This window comes from Oryx dammah, unplaced genomic scaffold (assembly GCF_014754425.2).
Source record: "Oryx dammah isolate SB20612 unplaced genomic scaffold, SCBI_Odam_1.1 HiC_scaffold_3, whole genome shotgun sequence".
NCBI classification, from domain to species: domain Eukaryota; kingdom Metazoa; phylum Chordata; class Mammalia; order Artiodactyla; family Bovidae; genus Oryx; species Oryx dammah.
This window is the reverse complement of record NW_024070187.1, coordinates 76758720-76778737: the sequence shown is the minus strand read 5'-3', so window position 1 is coordinate 76778737 and position 20018 is coordinate 76758720. Positions and strand designations below refer to the sequence as shown.

The following is a 20018-nucleotide window of genomic DNA, read 5'->3' as shown; positions in this document are numbered from 1 at the left end:
CAAAGAGTAAGCGTCTTTTAATTTCATGGCTGTAATCACCATCTGCAGTGATTTTGGAGCCCAGAAAAATAGTCAGCCACTGTTTCCACTGTTTCTCTATGTATTTGCCATGAAGTGATGGGACCAGATGCATGATCTTCGTTTTCTGAATGTTGAGCTTTAAGCCAACTTTTTCACTATCCTCTTTCACTTTCATCAAGAGGCTCTTTAGTTCTTCTTCACTTTCTGCCATAAGTGTGGTGTCATCTGCATATCTGAGGTTACTGATATTTCTCCCGGCAATCTTGATTCCGGCTTGCGCTTCATCCAGCCCAGCGTTTCTCATGATGTACGCTGCATAGAAGTTAAATAAGCAGGGTGACAATGTACAGCCTTGACATACTCCTTTTCCTATTTGGAACCAGTCTGTTGTTCCATGTCCAGTTCTAACTGTTGCTTCCTGACCTGCATACAGGCTTCTCAAGAGGCAGGTCAGGTGGTCTGGTAGTCCCATCTGTCTCGGAATTTTCCACAGTTGATTGTGATCCACACAGTAAATCCTATTTGTTCCACTTTGAAAAAAAAATCTTGAACCAAAAAAATTATTTGAGCATGCCATACTCATATCCTGTTTTAAGTAGTTGTTATTGCCCAAATGGTTACCCTGTTTCAGCCCTTACTTTCCCTGCTATCATCTATTTTCTAGTTTTAAAATGTACCAGACCATGTCTTCCCTCTGCTCAGAAACCTGGAGTGGTTTCTTATCTGTCTATGAATAAAAGCTGGTGTCCTTACAAAGGTCTATCAGATCTGGGCCCTGATGTCCTGTCATCCTTTTCTCTTTCACTTTGTTCCAGTTGCACTGGCTTCCTAGACAACACAGGCATATTTCTACCTCAGAAACTTTCTGTTTTCTTTGCTAGAATGCATTTTCCTACATATCTTCACAGTTCACCCCTTCAGAGTTTTTCTCAAATGTCACCTCACCTCAGTGATGCATTTCTTGCTCTGTTTTTCTCCATAACATTTATTATCATCTCACATACCATATATGTACTGTTTATATTCTGCTACTAGATATTTCACCCTATGAGAGTGAACAGGCATTTTGACCTGTTGTGGGCCCTGCTGTTTTCCCAGTACTGAGAAGATTATTGCGCACATGTGCTCAACTAGTAATTCTTGAATGTTTTTGTTAACTACTGTGTGCGGTTTTTTTTTTTTTTTTTAAACAGTTGAAGCTGAGATTGCTTTTACAGTGATGATACCTAGGATATAGATTTCTAGTGGATAATGAAGGTGAAACAAAATAAATAAATAAATAAATAAGTAAATTTTAAGTCCAAATAAAATAAAATAAGTAAAATCTAATAAAAAGAGGGCTTATTTCAAATACTTTGTAAGACTTAAGACATAGACTATCTACCTTTTAAAAAAATGAAAAATAGAAGGAAGGATGGGAAGAAGAGAAGAAACTTGGTGTGTGTCCTTTTTAAAAAATTTGCAGCTATTTACTAATTGTTAAATCAGTTCTTGGCCTAACTATGCAAGTAATAGTGGTTTCCAAAGAATGACTCAATTCACATCAATAACGATGCATGTGTGTCCAGTCACTCAGTTGTGTCCAGCTCTTAGCAACCCCATGGACTGTAGCCTGGAAGACTCCTCTCTCCATGGGATTTTCCAAGAAAGAATACTGGAGTAGGTTGCCATTTTCTCCTCCAGGGGATCTTTATGACCCAGGTATTGAATCCCCATCTCCCACATCTCCTACACTGGCAGGCAGACTCTATTACCATCAAGCAAGATTGACTATGAGCCTCCAGGGAGTCCATGCCACCTATGGGATTTGGAAGACAAAGGAAACTGCTGGCGAAAATCAAAACATATTTCTTAACTAGGAAAATGTTCTGCTTTTAAAGCATTTAAAATGGAAAAACATGAATGTCAGTAAATTTTAATAGTCCCTTAAAAGAATATGAAATACGAATTTATGCAAAATGCTTTTCACAGTGAGGGTCACAATGCCTAATAAATGATTTATTCTTCATAATACATCACTGTTATTCTTAAGCATGGTGTTGAAGAAGCACTGGATGCACCAGGAAAGAAGCATTAGTGTCATCAGTGTCAGCTATGTGACCTAGTTCCAGTCATTGGCTCTCTCCAGATTTCAATTCACTCATCTTCACCTCTGTGGCCCCTCCTGGTAATAATATATATGGTAATTACTTAATATGCATATGGAACACAAGCCTTACTTGTCTTCTTTGGCATAAAACTTAAAACCCTCTTCTACATGAAGATATGCATTGTGTCTGGGATATGGTAATGATATTTTAATTTGATGTATGTGAATACCTATATTTTAATAGTCAACAAAATTTTTAGGGTAATCTAAAACTACAACTGAATAAAGAAAAATAAAATATATTGGACCTAGTTTTTTATTTTCATTAAAATTCTTGATATAAAAGCATAATAAGTTTTAGGAGATTCATATATTATTTTAAAAAATCAAAGCAACTGACTTTTAATTGCTCTTATAGATCAGTTATCATAGCTGACTATTGACAGTCCAGATTTCACTGTTATTGTGTGTGTGTGTGTGTGAAATAAAAAGTGGGAAGCGAGAAGTAATGAATGGATCTAGATAATTCATAAAATAGACACTGTATTTCTAAATAATTAAATGCTAAATGTATTTAGATGGTCAAAATTATATCTAGAAGAATCACTGCTGTGCCCATGGAAAGGAAAAAGAAAATTTAAGTATCTTGTAATAAATATTTTTTTTCAAATTTAGTGCAAAAACCTTTTTAGTATATTTCATTCTTATTTCATAGGTAGCTTAGAGTGTGCTCTGAACATAGAAATAATAGAGAACATGTCTTTAAAAGCCAAATAGATTAAAGATTTAGGTATTATTCAGTCTAGAATTTCACAGAATAATGATCTATACAAAAGGAATAGAAATAATGCCATGTATTAGCAAGCAGAGCATTTCCACTTCACCAATATTCTGTTTGGTCTTATCAGATGTTTGGTCAATAGCTGAAACATTTATTCATAGCCAGTCAATTATAACAACAGGAAATCAGCCATTGAATAAACTGTGCTATTAATTTTCCATCAGAGATTCTTATTTGAATGACCATGCATTTCATAGATTTAAATACTGAAAGGCTAAGTCTAATTATTTCCAAGGCCCCATTAAAAGAATAACATAGATTGCAATCAAAAACAATCCTAATATTGCTCAAAAATGATCCTCAGCTTTCAATTCTGAAGAGTACTTCATTTTTTTCTATCTATTGCACACACTAAGCAGTATATATACATAAACCTCCCAAAGTAATTTCTTTTCCAAAATATTAGAAAAACCTGAACAGTTTCTTATATACAACGGTTCATTATTTTATAAGAAAAAAATACAAATTAAAAGGTTTTCTTCCTAATCTCTGTTATGCAGATTTTTTTCCCCCTTTAAATGACTGTCTCACACAATGCCCTTATTGTGAATAAACAGATACAGTTTAATTTCTGGACTACCAATCTGAGAACTAGTAACTTGGGTCTTGAGGACATTCTTCTTTACAAATGTAGTTGACCTTCCCCTTTAAAAATGCTGATATACCCACATAGGGAATAAAATTTACAGCTACACAGTTTCAAATTTTTCTTCCTTCTGATAAAGTTAACTTGTATATTGGAACCCACAGAATGGAAGCTGCCTCAGTAGCCAGGCCCATATCACAAATCTAAACCTGCATTTATGTGAAATGACTGTCAAGGAGCCAATCACAACCCTCTAACCCAGCTCACTTTACCCTAGAAAACTGGATCTGCTAGCCTTATAAGGAAATCCCCAATTTCCTTTGCTTTGTTTTGAGTTGTCTCCATAAAACTAACTCTTGCTCAATATCCCTCAGGAAGAGTGTGCTACTGACGGTGAGGCACTGACTCTGGCAACCCATGGATTGATTTACCTTGAATAAAGCAGAGTGAAGTCATTACTAAATTATTTTGTCATTTGACCTTGCCTCCCTTCCTTTGTTCTTTCCTTCACCTCTCTCCTCTCTTCTCTCTCCTATCTTCTGACATCCACGCCCTTCTTTTCCTTCTAAAAATAACCATGAAGCTTGCTTCAGGGATTCCTTTCCAAAAGAACTCTTAAACATAGAAACTTTTTTTTTTTTAATCCTGCTTAGAAACAGATTACAACATGTTAACTGAAACATTCACTTTGGGATTCACGTGCTTATAATGACTGAAAGAATAAAATCATCACAGCATGTCTTGATCAATTTGGTACAGAAGTATAACATTCCAAGTATCCTGGAACTGTTGTCTTATTTGATTGTCATTTCTGGATGACTTGTTACTCAAATATTAACCAGATCAATATATGAATGAAATGTTTTCAAAGCCCCCTCTGAAGAAATTGGAGATTTATATATTATATCCAACTCACCTTTCAATGATGATCAAAATTCTCACACCAAAGTTGCATCTCTTTGCTAGTCTATGATCCTCTTGTATGATAGAGCACTGTCACTCTCACATTTCTTTTTAGCACATGCTCTTTCATATAGCTTTCCATTCCCACCCTCTATGCCCTCCCTGAAATTCTTCAAGTTCAATACATTATCATCTTTCTGTCTGATTCCCATACATGCTATTGCCAACAGAGATAATTTAACAACTTAACACATTTATAAAAACGCAGAAAGTACCTGGACATAGGCTCTGCAAGAGCGCTCTCTTTTCTGAAGCTGAATCCATTAAGACAGCAGATTAAACACAGAATAGAAAAAACAAGTTAGTGACAGAAGAAAACAAGAAAAATAAAAGAACACATCTACACAAACACCTTATTTTGTTGTGCACTACTTCCTAGAAGAGAATGATAGCTAAGCAGCAGCAAAATGTCAGCATTGGCTTGAAAAATAGTAACCAATACTTTTCCAGAACCCAAGTGATAACTGGATGGTATAAAGCTGTTAATGATGGAAAGAAATCTTAGAATAAATTTAGTAGAAATTAGTAAAAATCAATATACTTTATTTTTTTGACATGATTCATTTCATATGAGGTTAGTTATTAACTTGTGGGCCACAGATGAAGACGTGTGAAGTAAGTAAATTATGTCAAGAATTTGAAACCCATTTTTTAAAGATAGTAAATTGTCTGTGGTTTAAAGATAATTTAGATAGTTAATATGTACCACAAACCATTTGTTCATACATACAAAAAGTTCCATTTATTGATAAAATAGAAATGCATATTCATTTGACTCATTGATCCTAAGAGACAAATACCAAGAGATAAGTAACTTCTGATTAAAAGAATGTGATTAATCTTCTGATTTATCTCTATTTTTATTTCTTGAAGAATTTCTTCTAATGGTTTTGACCAGAAGATTTTACATATTTTAGAAACTTTTGTGGAATAACAAGACTGTGTTTATTTGTTTACATACAGAATGATGTTTTTCTGGGAAAAAGATTAACAGCAACTCTATTCAGTACCAAATATTTTTTTCCTGGTGATAAAATGAATAATTAATACATATATTTGTTCGGTTTAAATAAATGACTGCAAATTTTATAAATTAGATTGTAGTTTTCCTCCTCTTCTAGTTTTTTTTTTTCCGTCAGTAGCCTTGATTGTTGAAGGAGAAAATTACCCATTTTTAAGAAGCAGTTACTCTGATACCTTTTGTGTGGCTAATACTCTCCCAACTTTAATTCATACATTCTTCAATGAGCATAGTGTAGTTACTCCTCTAAAGAATTAAGTGAGTAATGAGTACAAGTAAATTGCCAGTGTTGTCATTGGATCACTGACTAGCATCTTGGTTTAAAAGTTCTCTAAACTCTCCCGTATTTCAATGTGGAGCACAATCGATTTGTACCGAGATGACTTTGCAAATCTGTTGGGTTATAACTGCTTCAGGGAACAGTGGGAATCACAGGAAATGGTAGCAAGCCAGGAAGCATGTGAATAACCTTTGCCATCCCATCTCTTTACCCCATCATGCAAATTAACATATGACAAACCACATTATATAAACAACTGAAAAGAGCCAAATAAGAAACAAAAGAGAGCATTAAAAAGCTTCACAAATGGAAATTTGCCCATTATGTAGTTATTTGATATTCAGACTAGGCAAGCTGATTAGCTGTAGCCTGTTAGAATGTGACATTAATTGCCAGTTTTACCTGATATTGCCAGACATCAACATCATTTTTAAATAAAGATACAAAATATTCTATAACAAGTAGTGTTATGGATATGTAGCATTAATAGAAATTACTACTTCTAGTACATTATAATAACAATAGCTGGCAGCTATATTCATTAACAGCATCCAGTAAGCCTTGGTAAAATCACAGCATGCCCAGATTACGTAGACAAACAGCTGTGGATTATGTTCTGTCAGGGGCTGGGCTGAGATTCTATCATGGATGTGAGTGACAAAAATAACTCCTTTTCACTTAGCATGAAAATAACCAAAAAAAAACCTTAGTAATATATTCTATCTAACTGATAAAACTGAATCTATTTTTTGAGGATGAAGTTGCAGAAAAAACTGCTAGATAAAATATCTAGCTTATTTTTTTCTTTAATGTCAAACAATCATCATTTAAAAAATGTCTTCCATCTCGTGAGACTCTTAGTCAAATAAGACAGAAAAGAAATAAACATAACAAAGACCACTCTGTAAAGTTATTTTTTCATTCTAAAGGGGAATATTCATTCAGTGAATTCCACAGGCTATTAGTCTGTTGCTGCCAAATTCTTGCTGTTTGAAGTATCCCTGATATTAAGATTATCCCTGATATTTAAGGGCTTAAAATACAGTTTCAATAACTGATCATCTTTATTACAAAAATGCCATTAAGAGAATATATGTTATCTAATGGCAGCAATTCTATTATCTTTTCACAACGTGAAATTTTGTTACATAAATGATACTCCTTATAAATATATATATATAAAACATATTTTATACACTTAAGTAAATACAACACATATCTGTATAAGTTATATACAAAATGTTTACATATGTGTATATAATGTATATAAACATACATTGTAGATTTATAGCTATATATTAAAACACATAAAATTCCTTAAAATTTAAAAATATTTTTATTACTTACAATTCAAAGTTGCTGAAACACATTAAAACCTATTAAGTTATAATGGTAGTGATGCAAAATAAGTTACTGGAAAATTAAAACAAATGCTTTGTCCAATGAGCTTTTAAATGTGATATGAATTAGGTTAAATTATTTTTTAATCTATAATATAATGAACTGATAATATATTATTTATATCTTTTCTCACTGTTGTTTTCTAAATTTCTCTTTATTGATTAGATTTGTTTTACTGTTAATCATATTAATAAAGGCTTGAAAGGGGGGGAAAAAAGAAATAAAAGAAGTGGCATTTATCTATATTAACCATGTCAGAATTTAGCATCCAGAACAGGATTCTACAGAAAATGAATTATAATTCAAAATATATTTAAAGAGATTATCATTTATTGTTCCTTAAATTGAAAGTCAAATAAGGGCATTATTATAATGAGACAGTGAAGTGAATTGAATATAGCTAGCAATTTTTTTTAGAATGATCTGATTTTATGGAAAAAGAGAAATTAATCAGGGCAGTCTCACTGATTTTACTACAACTTTAAAGATGCATGTAACTAAGGTCCTTACCTTGTTCAAACTTCGTGCAGCACTATCTTTTCCACCTGGAGTCAAGTTCCGGAGTTGTACATCTAGGAGGCCTACCAACTGATCCATGGCCCGGACAGAATAAGTGATATCTCCAGCATTCAAATGATTTCTTGTCTGTTCAGCCAGTTCTCTAGCAATGTTGGCAGCTGTCTCTCCAGATTTCAACTACAATTTTGAAAACAGAACAAAAAGGAAAGAGATCTTAAGTAATTTTATTGGCTTCTCTGGACAATTGTTTTTGCATATGTTATAATCATTGAGGTAAGTAAGTTATTAAACTCCCTCTTTATTTGGTACACATTCCCTGAGTTTTCCTGCTAATCCATTATTTTCTTTAATAACTAACTTGAAAGTCATGCCTTTAGGAAGCTCCTCTTGAGGACTCTAACTTCTGGAACTGATTCTCACTTTACCCATCTGAGGGGATAAGTCTAAGGTTTGCCCAGTGATTTTTCTCTATGCATTTCTAAATTGAACATTGATGAATTTGTGTTGTAAACAACTGTGTTCTCAGAGAACAATACAAATTTTCCATTATGTCTAGTTTAACACTTAGTTCACAACGAATATTCACTGTCTGCTAAACTCTGTGAAAATGTAATTCCAAATAAAAACTCTTCTATTTAAAATGGTCTTCATCTTCTTACTAAGTAAGAGATTTCACCTCCCATGTACTTGGGAGCAAACTATTGCTTAGATTCTATCACTTTCCTTCTCTCAAACTACGTGCTGATTTTTTAAGTATATTCTATAAGAATTGTTCAAATTGTCAACAATCCAAAGATGTTAAAAGAGATAAAACTTATATGCTATGATCACTTGAACAAATTTGACAGCTCTGGGTAATAAGATAGGAATATATACTAATTTGTAAGGAAGGCCTGTAAAACTTTTTTTAAAAAGGTAAATAAGTGTACTTTTCCAAGTTATAATATCCTTTATCTTTTTAAAAATTAAACTAAAGTACAATTATAACACATTTATGCAATTTAGATATAGGTATGCAATGCAAAAATAATGAGTGTCTCTTCTTTTGACTCTATACATTCCCACTTTCTAGAGATTGTTGATGGTTTGGCATATATCTTTCCTAATTTTAGTCTGCCCTACTATTACTTATACTAAAGTGTCATTATTTAGAACATTTTCTTTTCTTCTCTTTTTCTGTTTTTAACAGTCTGATATAGAATTTAGGATCACAAACAGAAAGGGCTTCTCTTTGTAAGGCTATCTTCCTAATTGATATTCAGAAACCTGTAAGGGGTACAGCTTTCAAAACTCAGACTGGTTACCACTATTGATGCAGGGATACTTAATATATTTGTAGCAGGACTAAATGTTAAAGAAATAAATGAATAAATTGGAGCAATTGGAATACCTAAATTGTTAACAATCACATTCTTAAGTTTATAGAAAATCCTAATTCAAATATGCAAAAATAGCTTAGTAACCAAGTGTTGGCAAAGATTTGTATAAATGCATATGACAATCATAAATTACTACTGGATATGTATATTTGTATACTTCCTATGTAAATTATAGTGTCTATTAAACTCTGAAATATGAAGACTGTATAAGACAGAGATTTTTCTTATCACTATCAGCCGTAAGAAAATAATCCCACTGTTACGAAAGGGAAATGTTCAAATATATTCATTCCAGCTTGCTTATAATAGAAAACAAAATGGATTATATCTGTGCAAAACTGGACATATATATAAAAATTATGGAATACTATACAACAGCTTTGTAATAAAGAGAACAATACTGTTAACATCAATCTTCAACATGTAATACTGACTTAAAATAAATGCAAGTATAAAAATTATAAATATATACTAATATATATAGGCATGGTATTTGTGAAATATGAATATTACTTGAGTAGCATATAAACATGCTATGAAAAATAAATATTATATGTAGATATTTTGTGTGTTTATAAAAATATGTGTATGTTTAAACACATAGGACAAAATTGAAAGATGGAAATTGAAAGAAGAATCATTTTGCTCAATGCTTAAATTTTATAAGAATATATATTGTAAGAAGAATATGTTAAAGTATTATATGGTTAATTGGTACTTTTTAAAAACCTTTAAAATGAAAAAAGACAAAAACACCTGCACTAAGTTTATTGAATTTGTAAAATATTAGGGCCTGAAAAACTAAGATAGGTGTAACACCAAATGGAATACATTATAAGGTTCAAGGATAAATGTGTAACAAAGTCAATGTAGATCAAAGTAGCATTCATGACCCACTGATGGATCATGAAAGTACTTTGAAGCAGTCACAAAATGATATAAATGTGATTATAATTCATATATTTAATCATTATATACAATTTAGAGCTATTTACTGGTAATCTATTAACTCACTTAATGATTTATAAAATTCACTATTCATTAATTAAATTGATAAAATGTTAGTATTCACAAAGTGTTCAGCTTCAGCATTCCATCAATTAAGTCTGAACACCTGATACAATTGCTTAGCAATGTTACAAAACCCCTGTGCACATGAGTATCCAGATAGCTGGAGTTCCTGTAATATCCGAAAGAATATTCTTTTAATCAGTGCACCATGCACAGAGTCTTGCATTTGCTATCGTGTTCCACCTATGCTATTCTCATAAAAAGGAACATATTTGTGAAATTACTATTGTTTTACTTTGTTAAGCATTGTGCTCTTGTGTAATTGTTTTATTACCATTGTTACTATTATCATTATTATTGTATTGTTTTCTTTTATGTCTTTATTACCACATAGTACTTTTTCTATCAGAAAATGTCAAGGCATATGCACCTCTGGAGTCTTGTGATTCAGTTAAATGAGCCCTTTTGGAAAAAGGCTGGGATCTACTAGAATAAGTAATAGGCTTTAGCACATTATCTTCAAAACTAAAGATTCAAGTAATGGCTTTCATTACAGCTATCAGGGAACATTATAAAAAGAAAAATTACTTAACAAACAGAAAAAAATAATAGGTATTTTCATATTGCAATTCAATTTTTTTTGGTTCTGGATAGTTGTACAAACTTTGTTTTCAACATTAATTATTATAATATTGGGATAGGACAAGATAAGATAAAAAAGAAGGCTATATAATTCCCTAATATAAAAATTTAATTTTTTTTAAATACAGTAATGAAAAAGCTGAAAATATAGATGATAAGTCAAAATATAACTATTTTCAACATAAAAGATAATGATGTTGCCAATGTATGTGTCAGTGACAGATAGTGTGTTGTTGTAAATGCCGAATCAAATACAAAAATCATCAGTAATTTATCTTAAAAATAGTTATTATGTTTTTGCATTCAAGAAGTATTTATTTATGAAGAATAAATCAAATTAATTCCACAAAAGAAGTCTGGAACTCAAAGTTCACTAACAAGAAAGCTGCAACAGAAAAGAAAAGTACAGATAAGTTATAAAAAAAGTTTAAAATAAAAACGTGAAAACCATATTTAAAGTAAAATAAAAATGGATATAACTAGTTATTTATTATGATCCCCTCTTTCTCTTAAAATTGAAGAAACTGTAGTAGTAATATTTTAAAAATTTTAAATATTAAAAATTAAAAAATTATTTCATTCATTTAACAATCATTTGGACACTTATTTCCTAAAGAAATAAAGTCAAATGTTATATGTAGTTTTGCTCACATTCAGGAACCTCACATTCTACTGCTTGATATGTGGGGTACATAAAAGCAGATGGTATTAATTCAAAAATGCAATTATAAGATAATTTCTGTGAGGTTTTATGGGAATATAGTACAGGGGTAATAAAGACCTGGAAACTAGGTAAGAAAGCAATAGAAAATATCAAATAAGTTGAAAGTTAACAGACAAGTTGAGGGTGACCCAGTAAGATAAAATTCTGATGGGGACTGTGGAGAGAGCCAAGAGGATGCTATATAAGTAAGTGAAGTCTAGAATAACCATGTTTTGGGAAGACAGGGTACTAAAAGTGGAAAATAAATTTAAAAAATATATACCTTCAGAATTCAATCTGCTACCAACATAGAATAAATTGTGTATATGTACACAAGTACATATGTATATATAGTCATACATATATAGATACAGTTTTAAAGAATAAAATATTTCTATTTATAATTTCAAAAACTGTTCTATCATTCTATATGTTCATTTGTTATTTAACCACAATTTGAATTTCTATGAATAACACTATACTAATGTCTGGGGATAAAGGTAAATAGTGGTTTCACATAATAAAAGACCTATTAATAAATTAACTGCACAATTATTTAATTTTCATTTTTTTTGAATTTAATCCAGAATCCCAGTGCAGCGGATCAAATCTAAAGACAGCTTTTTTTTTTTTTTCATTTATTTTTGACTGTGCTGGGTTTTCGTTGCTGCTTCCCGACTTTCTCTGGTTGCCATGTACAGGCTTCTCCTTGTGGTAACCTCTCTTGTGGAGCACAGGATCTAGGGTGTTCAGGCTTCAGTAGTTGTGACGCATGGGCTCACTAGTTGCAGCTCACAGGATGCAGAGTGCAGGCTCACTAGTTGTGGCACATGGGCTCAACTGCCCTGACACAGGTGGGACCTTCTCAGACCAGGATTGAACAGGTGTCTCTTGCATTGCAAGGTGAATTCTTAACCACTGGACCACCAGGGAAGCCCTAAAGGCAGTTTAGCCTGGTGTTGAAGTTAGGGAATAATTTAGGAAATACTTCTCTGAGAAAGAATGTTTAATCTGAAGAGAAATAGAAAAGATAAAATTAGGTTGGGATGAGGATAGGGGCTTCTAGGCAGAGAGAGAAGCTTTTAGGAAAGAGGTGCAGGGAGACTTAGGGTACTGCATGAAGGGTACTTGTTACTGGGGTTCAGGCAGCTGGAGAGATGAGCAGGAGCAGAGCAGTAGTACTGCTTGAAAGGCATGATGATGATTTTGGGAAATTGTGCTAAGAGCGATGTGAAGGTATTAAAGAATCTAAATAGGAGTGGTCTACTCAGGCTTATATTTGAAAGGGAACTCAGTGGAATGGATTAGAGGGTTCAGGAGTGAGTGAAAGGGGACCTACTATGAAGCTAACACAGTAGAAAAAGCTGTGGTGGATTAGGGTTGGAGCAGCATGGAAAATGAAGTGGCCTGATTTGGGAGAGATTTACAAGTACAGACAGGCTTACTCTGATTGGATGTGTGAGTGAAATGAGAGAGAGGCACCAAGAGTCTTTCCAGGTTTCTTGTTAATGGCAGTGGTGCCATCAATTGGATTCTCCCATAGCTACTATTCTTTGCAGCCAAAGATGGAGAAGCTCTATACAGTCAGCAAAAACAAGACCAGGAGATGACTGTTGTTCAGAGCATGAATTCCTTCTTGCCAAATTCAGACTTCAGTTGAAGAAAGTAGGGAAAACCACTAGACCATTCAGATGTGACCTAAATCAAATCCTTAATGATTATACAATGGAAGGGAGAAATAGATTTAAGGGACTAGATCTGATAGAGTGCTTGATGAACTATGGACGGAAATTTGGGACATTGTACAGGAGACAGGGAGCAAGATCATCCCCCCAAAAAAAAGAAATGCAAAAAAGCAAAATGGCTGTCTGAGGAGGCCTTACAAATAGTTGTAAGAAGAGACGTGAAAAGCAAAGGAGAAAAGGAAGGATATGCCCATTTGAATGTAGAGTTCCAAAGGATAGCAAGGAGAAATAAGAAAGCCTTCCTTAGTGATAAGTGCAAAGAAATAAAGGAAAACAACAGAATGGGAAAGACTAGAGATTTCTTCAAGAAAATTAGAGATACCAAGGGAACAATGCAAAGATGGGCTCAATAAAGGACAGAAATGGTAGGTACCTAACAGAAGCAGAGATATGAAGAGTTGGCAAGAATACACAGAAAAACTGTACAAAAAAGATCTTCATGACCCAGATAATCATGATAGTGTGACCACTAACCTAGAGCCAGACATCCTGGAATGTGAAGTCAAGAGGGCCTTAGAAAGCATCACTACGAACAAAGCTAATGGAGGTGATGGAATCCCAGTTGAGCTATTTCAAATCCTAAAAGATGATGCTGTGAAGTGCTGCACTCAATATGCCAGCAAATTTGGAAAGCTCAGCAGTGGCCACAAGACTGGAAAAGGTCACTTTTCATTCTAATCCCTAAGAAAGGCGATGCCAAAGAATGCTCAAACTAATGCACAATTGCATTCATCTCACACGCTAGTAAAGTAATGCTCAAAATTCTCCAAGCCAGGCTTCAACGGTACATGAACCATGAACTTCCAGATGTTCAAACTGGTCTTAGAAAAGGCAGAAGAACCAGAGATCAAATTGCCAAATCAGCTGGATCATCAAAAAAGCAAGAGAGTTCCTGAGAAAACATCTATTTCTGCTTTATTGACGATGCCAAAGCCTTTGACTGTGGATCACAGTAAACTGGAAAATTATGAAAGAGATGGAATACCAGACCACCTGACCTGCCTCCTGAGAAATCTGTATGCAGTTCAGGAAGCAACAGTTAGAACTGGATGTGGAACAACAGACTGGTTCCAAATTAGGAAAGGAGTACATTGAGGCTGTATATTGTCACCTTGCTTATTTAACTTGTATGCAGAGTACATCATGAGAAACACTGGGCTGGATGAAGCACAAGCTGGAATCAAGATTGCCAGGAGAAATATCAATAACCTCAGATATGCAGATGACACCACCCTTATGGCAGAAAGTGAAGAACTAAAGAGCATCTTCATGAAAGTGAAAGAGGAGAGTGAAAAAGTTGGCTTAAAGCTCAACATTCAGAAAATAAAGATCATGGCACCCGGTCCCATCACTTCAAGGCAAATAGCTGGAGAAACGGTGGAAACAGTGGCAGACTTTATTTTTGGGGGCTCCAAAATCACTGCAGATGGTGACTGCAGCCATGAAATTAAAAGACGCTTGCTCCTAGGTAGAAAAGTTATGAACAACCTAGACAGCATATTAAAAAGCAGAGACATTACTTTGCCAACCAAGTTCCATCTAGTCAATGCTATGGCTTTTCCAGTAGTCATATATGGCTGTTGGAATTGAACTATATGGAAAGTTGAACGCCAAAGAATTGATGCTTTTGAACTGCGGTGTTTGAGAGGAACTCTTGAGAGTCCTTTGGACTGCAAGGAGATCCAACCAGTTCATCCTGAAGGAAATCAGTCCTGAATGTTCATCGGAAGAACTAAATTTGAAGCTGAAACTCCAATCCTTTGGCCACCTGATGTGAAGAACTCACTCTTTGGAAAAGACCTTGATGCTAGCAAAGATTGAAGGTGGGAGGAGAAGGGGAGGACAGAGCATGAAATGATTGGATGGCATCACTGACTCAATGGGCGTGAGTCAGAGTAAACTCTGGGAGTTGGTGATGGACAGGGAGGCCTGGAGTGCTGCAGTCCATGGGGTTTCAAAGAGTCAGTCGCAACAGAGTGACTGAACTGACTGACTGATAGCTACTATGACTTTAAGGTTCAAGCTCAGTTCAAAGGTTGCCTATCCAGATCAGGCCTGCATGAAACATATTCTTTCCAGTAGCATCCTGAAGCTACTCTTTTTTCTGATTGTCCTATTTATTTCACTCACCACAGTTATTATTATCTAATTTCCATACAAAAATATACACATATCTTACATCTGCCTCAAGTCTTCTGTGCAAAGAGCAAGACTGAAATAGTTATTTCGCTTATTCTAGCTTAAAGACATCATTACAATGTCTATCTCTAACAATTCTTTTAATAAATTCTGCTAAAATTATTCCTCAGAAATAGGTACAGGCATACTGAGAAATCTTATAAGTTTTGTGAGGATTAGTAAATTAATGCCTGTATTGAAATGGTAGGATTATACCTAAGGCTTGAATAGGGGAGGGGAAACCCTGCTGCTGTAGTTAAGGATAATAATTATGACAGAGATGGATACTATTTGCATTTCAAATTTTGACACAAGAAAAAACCATTTTATTTGAAATAAGCTTTGACATTTCACGGGATTTTATACATCAAACATTAATTAGGTGGCAAAGCATTTCATGGAGGAGTTACAGTGTTTAAGTACAAAGCTACCATTTCTTTGAAAGATCTACCTATTTTTCTATGAATCTGAGTCAAGTGGGTTTATAGACGATAAAATGCCTCTACCTTACAATTGAATGTAGGCTAATTAAGCTTGAAGATATGGAAATGCCACAAATCTCTGATAAAATTAATAAGCAATTTACTTTTATTCCATAGTAGATCTATGGGTGCTAAAAGAATGGTGAAGTTAAGATCTGGGTACAAGATTCAACCACAGTTCCAGAACAAACGGTTGGTTTATTTTGTACTGTAACCTGAACCTGGGGCTTCCCATGTTTTGCTGGTGGTAAAGAATTCGCAAATGCAGCAGATGTAAGAGGTGTGAGTTCGATCCCTGGGTCGGGAAGATCCCCTGGAGAAGGGCTGGCAACACACTCCAGTATTCTTGCCTGGAGACTCTCCATGGACAGGAGCCTGTGGGGCTACAGTCCATAGGGTTGCACAGAATTGGACATGATTGAAGCAACTTAGCATGCACATAATATAAAACAGCAACACCATTTCTAGATCTACACATCCTTCTTTAGAAAATGCAGGAAGAACCTTACATTATCTCAAAATCTGTCAGTAACTTGTGTGCGGACAAAAGAAAAGATACTTTAGTTTGCTAGAAACAGAAAGACTATTTCCTAGTAACAATTCAGGTGTTTCTTTTGCATATAATACTTGGACCAGTTAATGAAGTAGGAAGCAGATCTCACTTTACATGGAAATATTATAAATATGGAGGGTCTTCACATTTATAATTTCATAGTTTTCAACTGAAAAAAAAGATATGAGGGATTATAAAGTACAATGAATTCTTTACAGATATGCAAAAATAGAAAATATAAACTCCTTTTCGAAGACTTGAATCCAAGCTACAGGTCAAACTAAAGCCAGAGATTATGATTTCAGTTGAACAGTCTTTGAGAAATGTGAGAAAATCAGATATTTCATCACATGTATCTGAGAACGCAGAGCTCTAAACTAATTTGTTGGCTTCCATAAACAGGAAAATGTTTTTAAAACATTAATTTGAAGACATGTGTACTCAGCTTCACTATCTAATCTTTTTATCCAATCATCTATTTATCTTTGTATCTGCCTTTCTATCCACCTGCCCATCCATTTGTCCACTCACCTACCAATTTCTCCTTCCTTCTCTGCTCCTACACTTTCCCGTTGCTGCTGAGGTAAATTTTCCTTTTTGTATTTTGCTTTTCCTTTCTACACAAATTTGGCTTCTTATTAAATCTCATGACTATGAAAGTATTATGGCCAGCATTTAACAAATTTCTTCTGACTTTAAAGGCTTACATTTTCTCTAGTGAAATGTAATCTACTCTATAATACCACTCAAAATTTAATCTATCATTTTACCCATATATAAGTGGCCTGACTTCATTTGTGAATCACAAAACCATCAAGATTCTGTGCTTGGTTCTTCCCTCCTTGCCTGACTGCAGGAGGAAAAAACACAACTCATTTCTTAAGAAAAATGATAATGTTTGCTTTTTTCCAACTAAAGTAAGCATCATGATCCATTTATTTATTCATATTTGCAGCTTACAGTGGTACCCACAAACTTGGGTAGAGGATACTGGATATACTGTTCAAATGAGAGAATCACTCCCTCTTTCTTTTTTCCCTATCTATACTGTTACTGGGGGTAAACAGTGTTCCTCTACTTTAAAAATTCTCAGAACTACAGTGAGTGGAGGAGGGGAGGAATAAATCAGATACCTATTTCACTTTAAGTTTTTCAACATGGCATAAAACATAAGAAAAATGGGGAGGTCAGAGCAGAGGAAAGAGGATGGAGCAAGAGAAAGGAAGGAGGGAAGAGACAGACAGTGAAGAGAGGAAGAGGAGGAGAAAGGGAGGACGGGTGAGAGAAGCAAAGAAAAACTGAACTCTGCTGGATACTTTCCATTTCTTAAGTCAGGGAAGACCACTTTCCATCCTCCTCCGTCCTTTTCTCTATCTTAGGAAATGGACTTACATGATATATTTACGACATCTCTCCCTCTGGCTTTTGTTTGGGTTTGGCTAGTGGAGAGGCTCAGAGAAGGCAATGGCACCCCACTCCAGTACTCTTGCCTGGAAAATCCCATGGGCGGAGGAGTCTGGTAGGCTGCAGTCCATGGGGTCGCGAAGAGTTGGACACAACTAAGCGACTTCACTTTCACTTTTCACTTTCATGCATTGGAGAAGGAAATGGCAACCCACTCCAGTGTTCTTGCCGGGAGAATCCCAGGTACGGGGGAGCGTGGTGGGCTGCCGTCTATGGGGTCGCACAGAGTCGGACACGACTGAAGCGACTTAGCAGCAGCAGCAGCAGTGGGGAGGCTGGGCAGGTGAAGCCAGTTAAGAGGTGTGGGGTGGGTGAGATCAGAATATTTATTCCCCTAGATCTTTTCTGAAAAGTTGCCTGAGGCTAGGAAGCGTCTCTTGTCTAGAGGCCATCTTTCCTCTCAAAGACACTCTGTTACCAATTTTCCATCATTCCTTTGATCTGTCAACCATAGGCCTGGGGTTGGGAAAAGCTCCATCCGGTTCCTAGCATTGGAATTCCTCTTAATCCCTTGCAGTTCACCTTTGTTACCTCAATACCACTGTAAACAAGTTCTCTGCACAGGTTCCATCTGTTTGCTGTTGGGACTTGGGTACTGAGGGAGGAAATGAGTAAAAGGATGAATTCTGCGGAAGATGCTTTGGAGAGGAGGGAGAGAAAACAGAGACAAATCACTATGGGAAGTGCATGCAGATTCTCTCTCAGAGGTTTACAACATCAATATTTAAATATGTTGGAGTTTCGTGGTAGCCTGTTCAACTACCATTATGTTTAATGAATGGCATAAATAGTTGGAGGTATAATGAATACACCAAGGAAAAGAGTAGAGAGACGTGAAGAGAGACTAGCTAAGTGGGTATGGGATATAAAGGCCATCATGATCTATTCATCGTGTAGCTAGTGATGTTGCTAAGCATGACATCTCAATAAAGGTAGAACCAGTTAAACACCAGCTCCAACGGTGACCTAGCAATAAGCACATAAGTCGATTTCCAGGGCTCAAAAGCCCACTATGAAACATTTGACAGTTCTACAAATTTATAAGTAATCTAGCTAAGGTATTATAAATTTTAACTATCTAAACTGTATAATCTTAATATATTTTTACAGATGCTATAAGAATTATACAGAAACCCTCCAAAAGAATGGAACATATCTATTATAAAATAAAAACATTCCATCCCTAAATCAAATGGGCAACAACTGTCTGGTCTTTGCAAGGAACTGTGTCTTTTGTCATAAGATTAGAAGGCCTGCAGAGGAAAGGAAAGAATTAAGCAATATTATCAGTTAAAGTCACCAGTATTTTCTGCAATGAAATATGCCAACCATATTCAAGAATTAACATGAAAACACAGCTTTCTAGGTGAATTATTACTGAATTAATGTTAACCCCCAGGCTAAGTATGTAGGGAATATTTTTTAAAAGTTGCTAATGTAAGGTGATATGCTACTGATCTTTTAATCTGATCACATCGAGTAAGAGTTATTTGCCCTGGGGTCTGAGCTACACTGTAATAAAATCAAAGAACATAAAAACTGTGTCAGGAACAGTACTGAAATTGGAGAAGCATCATTATGAATAGCAACAAGTATGGAGATGCATATGTAAGAGGGTAACTGGAGTCAATACAACCACTGGTCTTCCATGATTTAGGGTAAATAGATAGTTATGGCTCATCTGCTAAATGATCTACTGGGTAGATATTTATGGATTATTATACAGTATATTATTGAGGATAAGCCTGGTTAAAAACAAATAGAGAAAAGAGCAAATGGCACAGACAGGCTTTTAGTGAGGCCATCACTTGTAATATTTCTCAGGAAAAATCTCTTTCAAAAATTCCTCAGCATAGCTAATGTGCTATAGAAGGACTCTCCATTTTAGGAGTGCATAAATCTGCACAAATTGCTATAATAAGGATTCATCCCATAGCCCTTTTGGCATAAATGCACATCTGGTCTCTGTTTGTAATGAAATCAGTTCAAAGCTCCACAGTGCATTAATAATAAAAATGCTCAACATATTGCAACCAAATAAGCCCTGCAAATTTGAGTCTGCAAGATTCTGTCACACATGTGTATACTTTTAACATTGATAAATGAACAGGTTACAGAACATTTATCAAATGGATTAAGA

At 34.8% G+C, this 20018-nt stretch overlaps 1 protein-coding gene across 1 annotated transcript in view; it reads right to left on the bottom strand.

Annotated features, from left to right (window-relative positions):
• The window catches only part of ADGRL3 (adhesion G protein-coupled receptor L3), a 734126-nt gene that overhangs the window by 168708 nt on the left and 545400 nt on the right, over positions 1-20018 (bottom strand). Inside the window, exons 10-11 of the mRNA XM_040238287.1 lie at positions 7713-7898; positions 4716-4754 (exon numbers count right to left, since the gene is read on the bottom strand). Coding sequence (XP_040094221.1) covers positions 4716-4754; positions 7713-7898 — 225 coding nt within the window. The remainder of the gene's footprint in view (positions 1-4715; positions 4755-7712; positions 7899-20018) is intronic.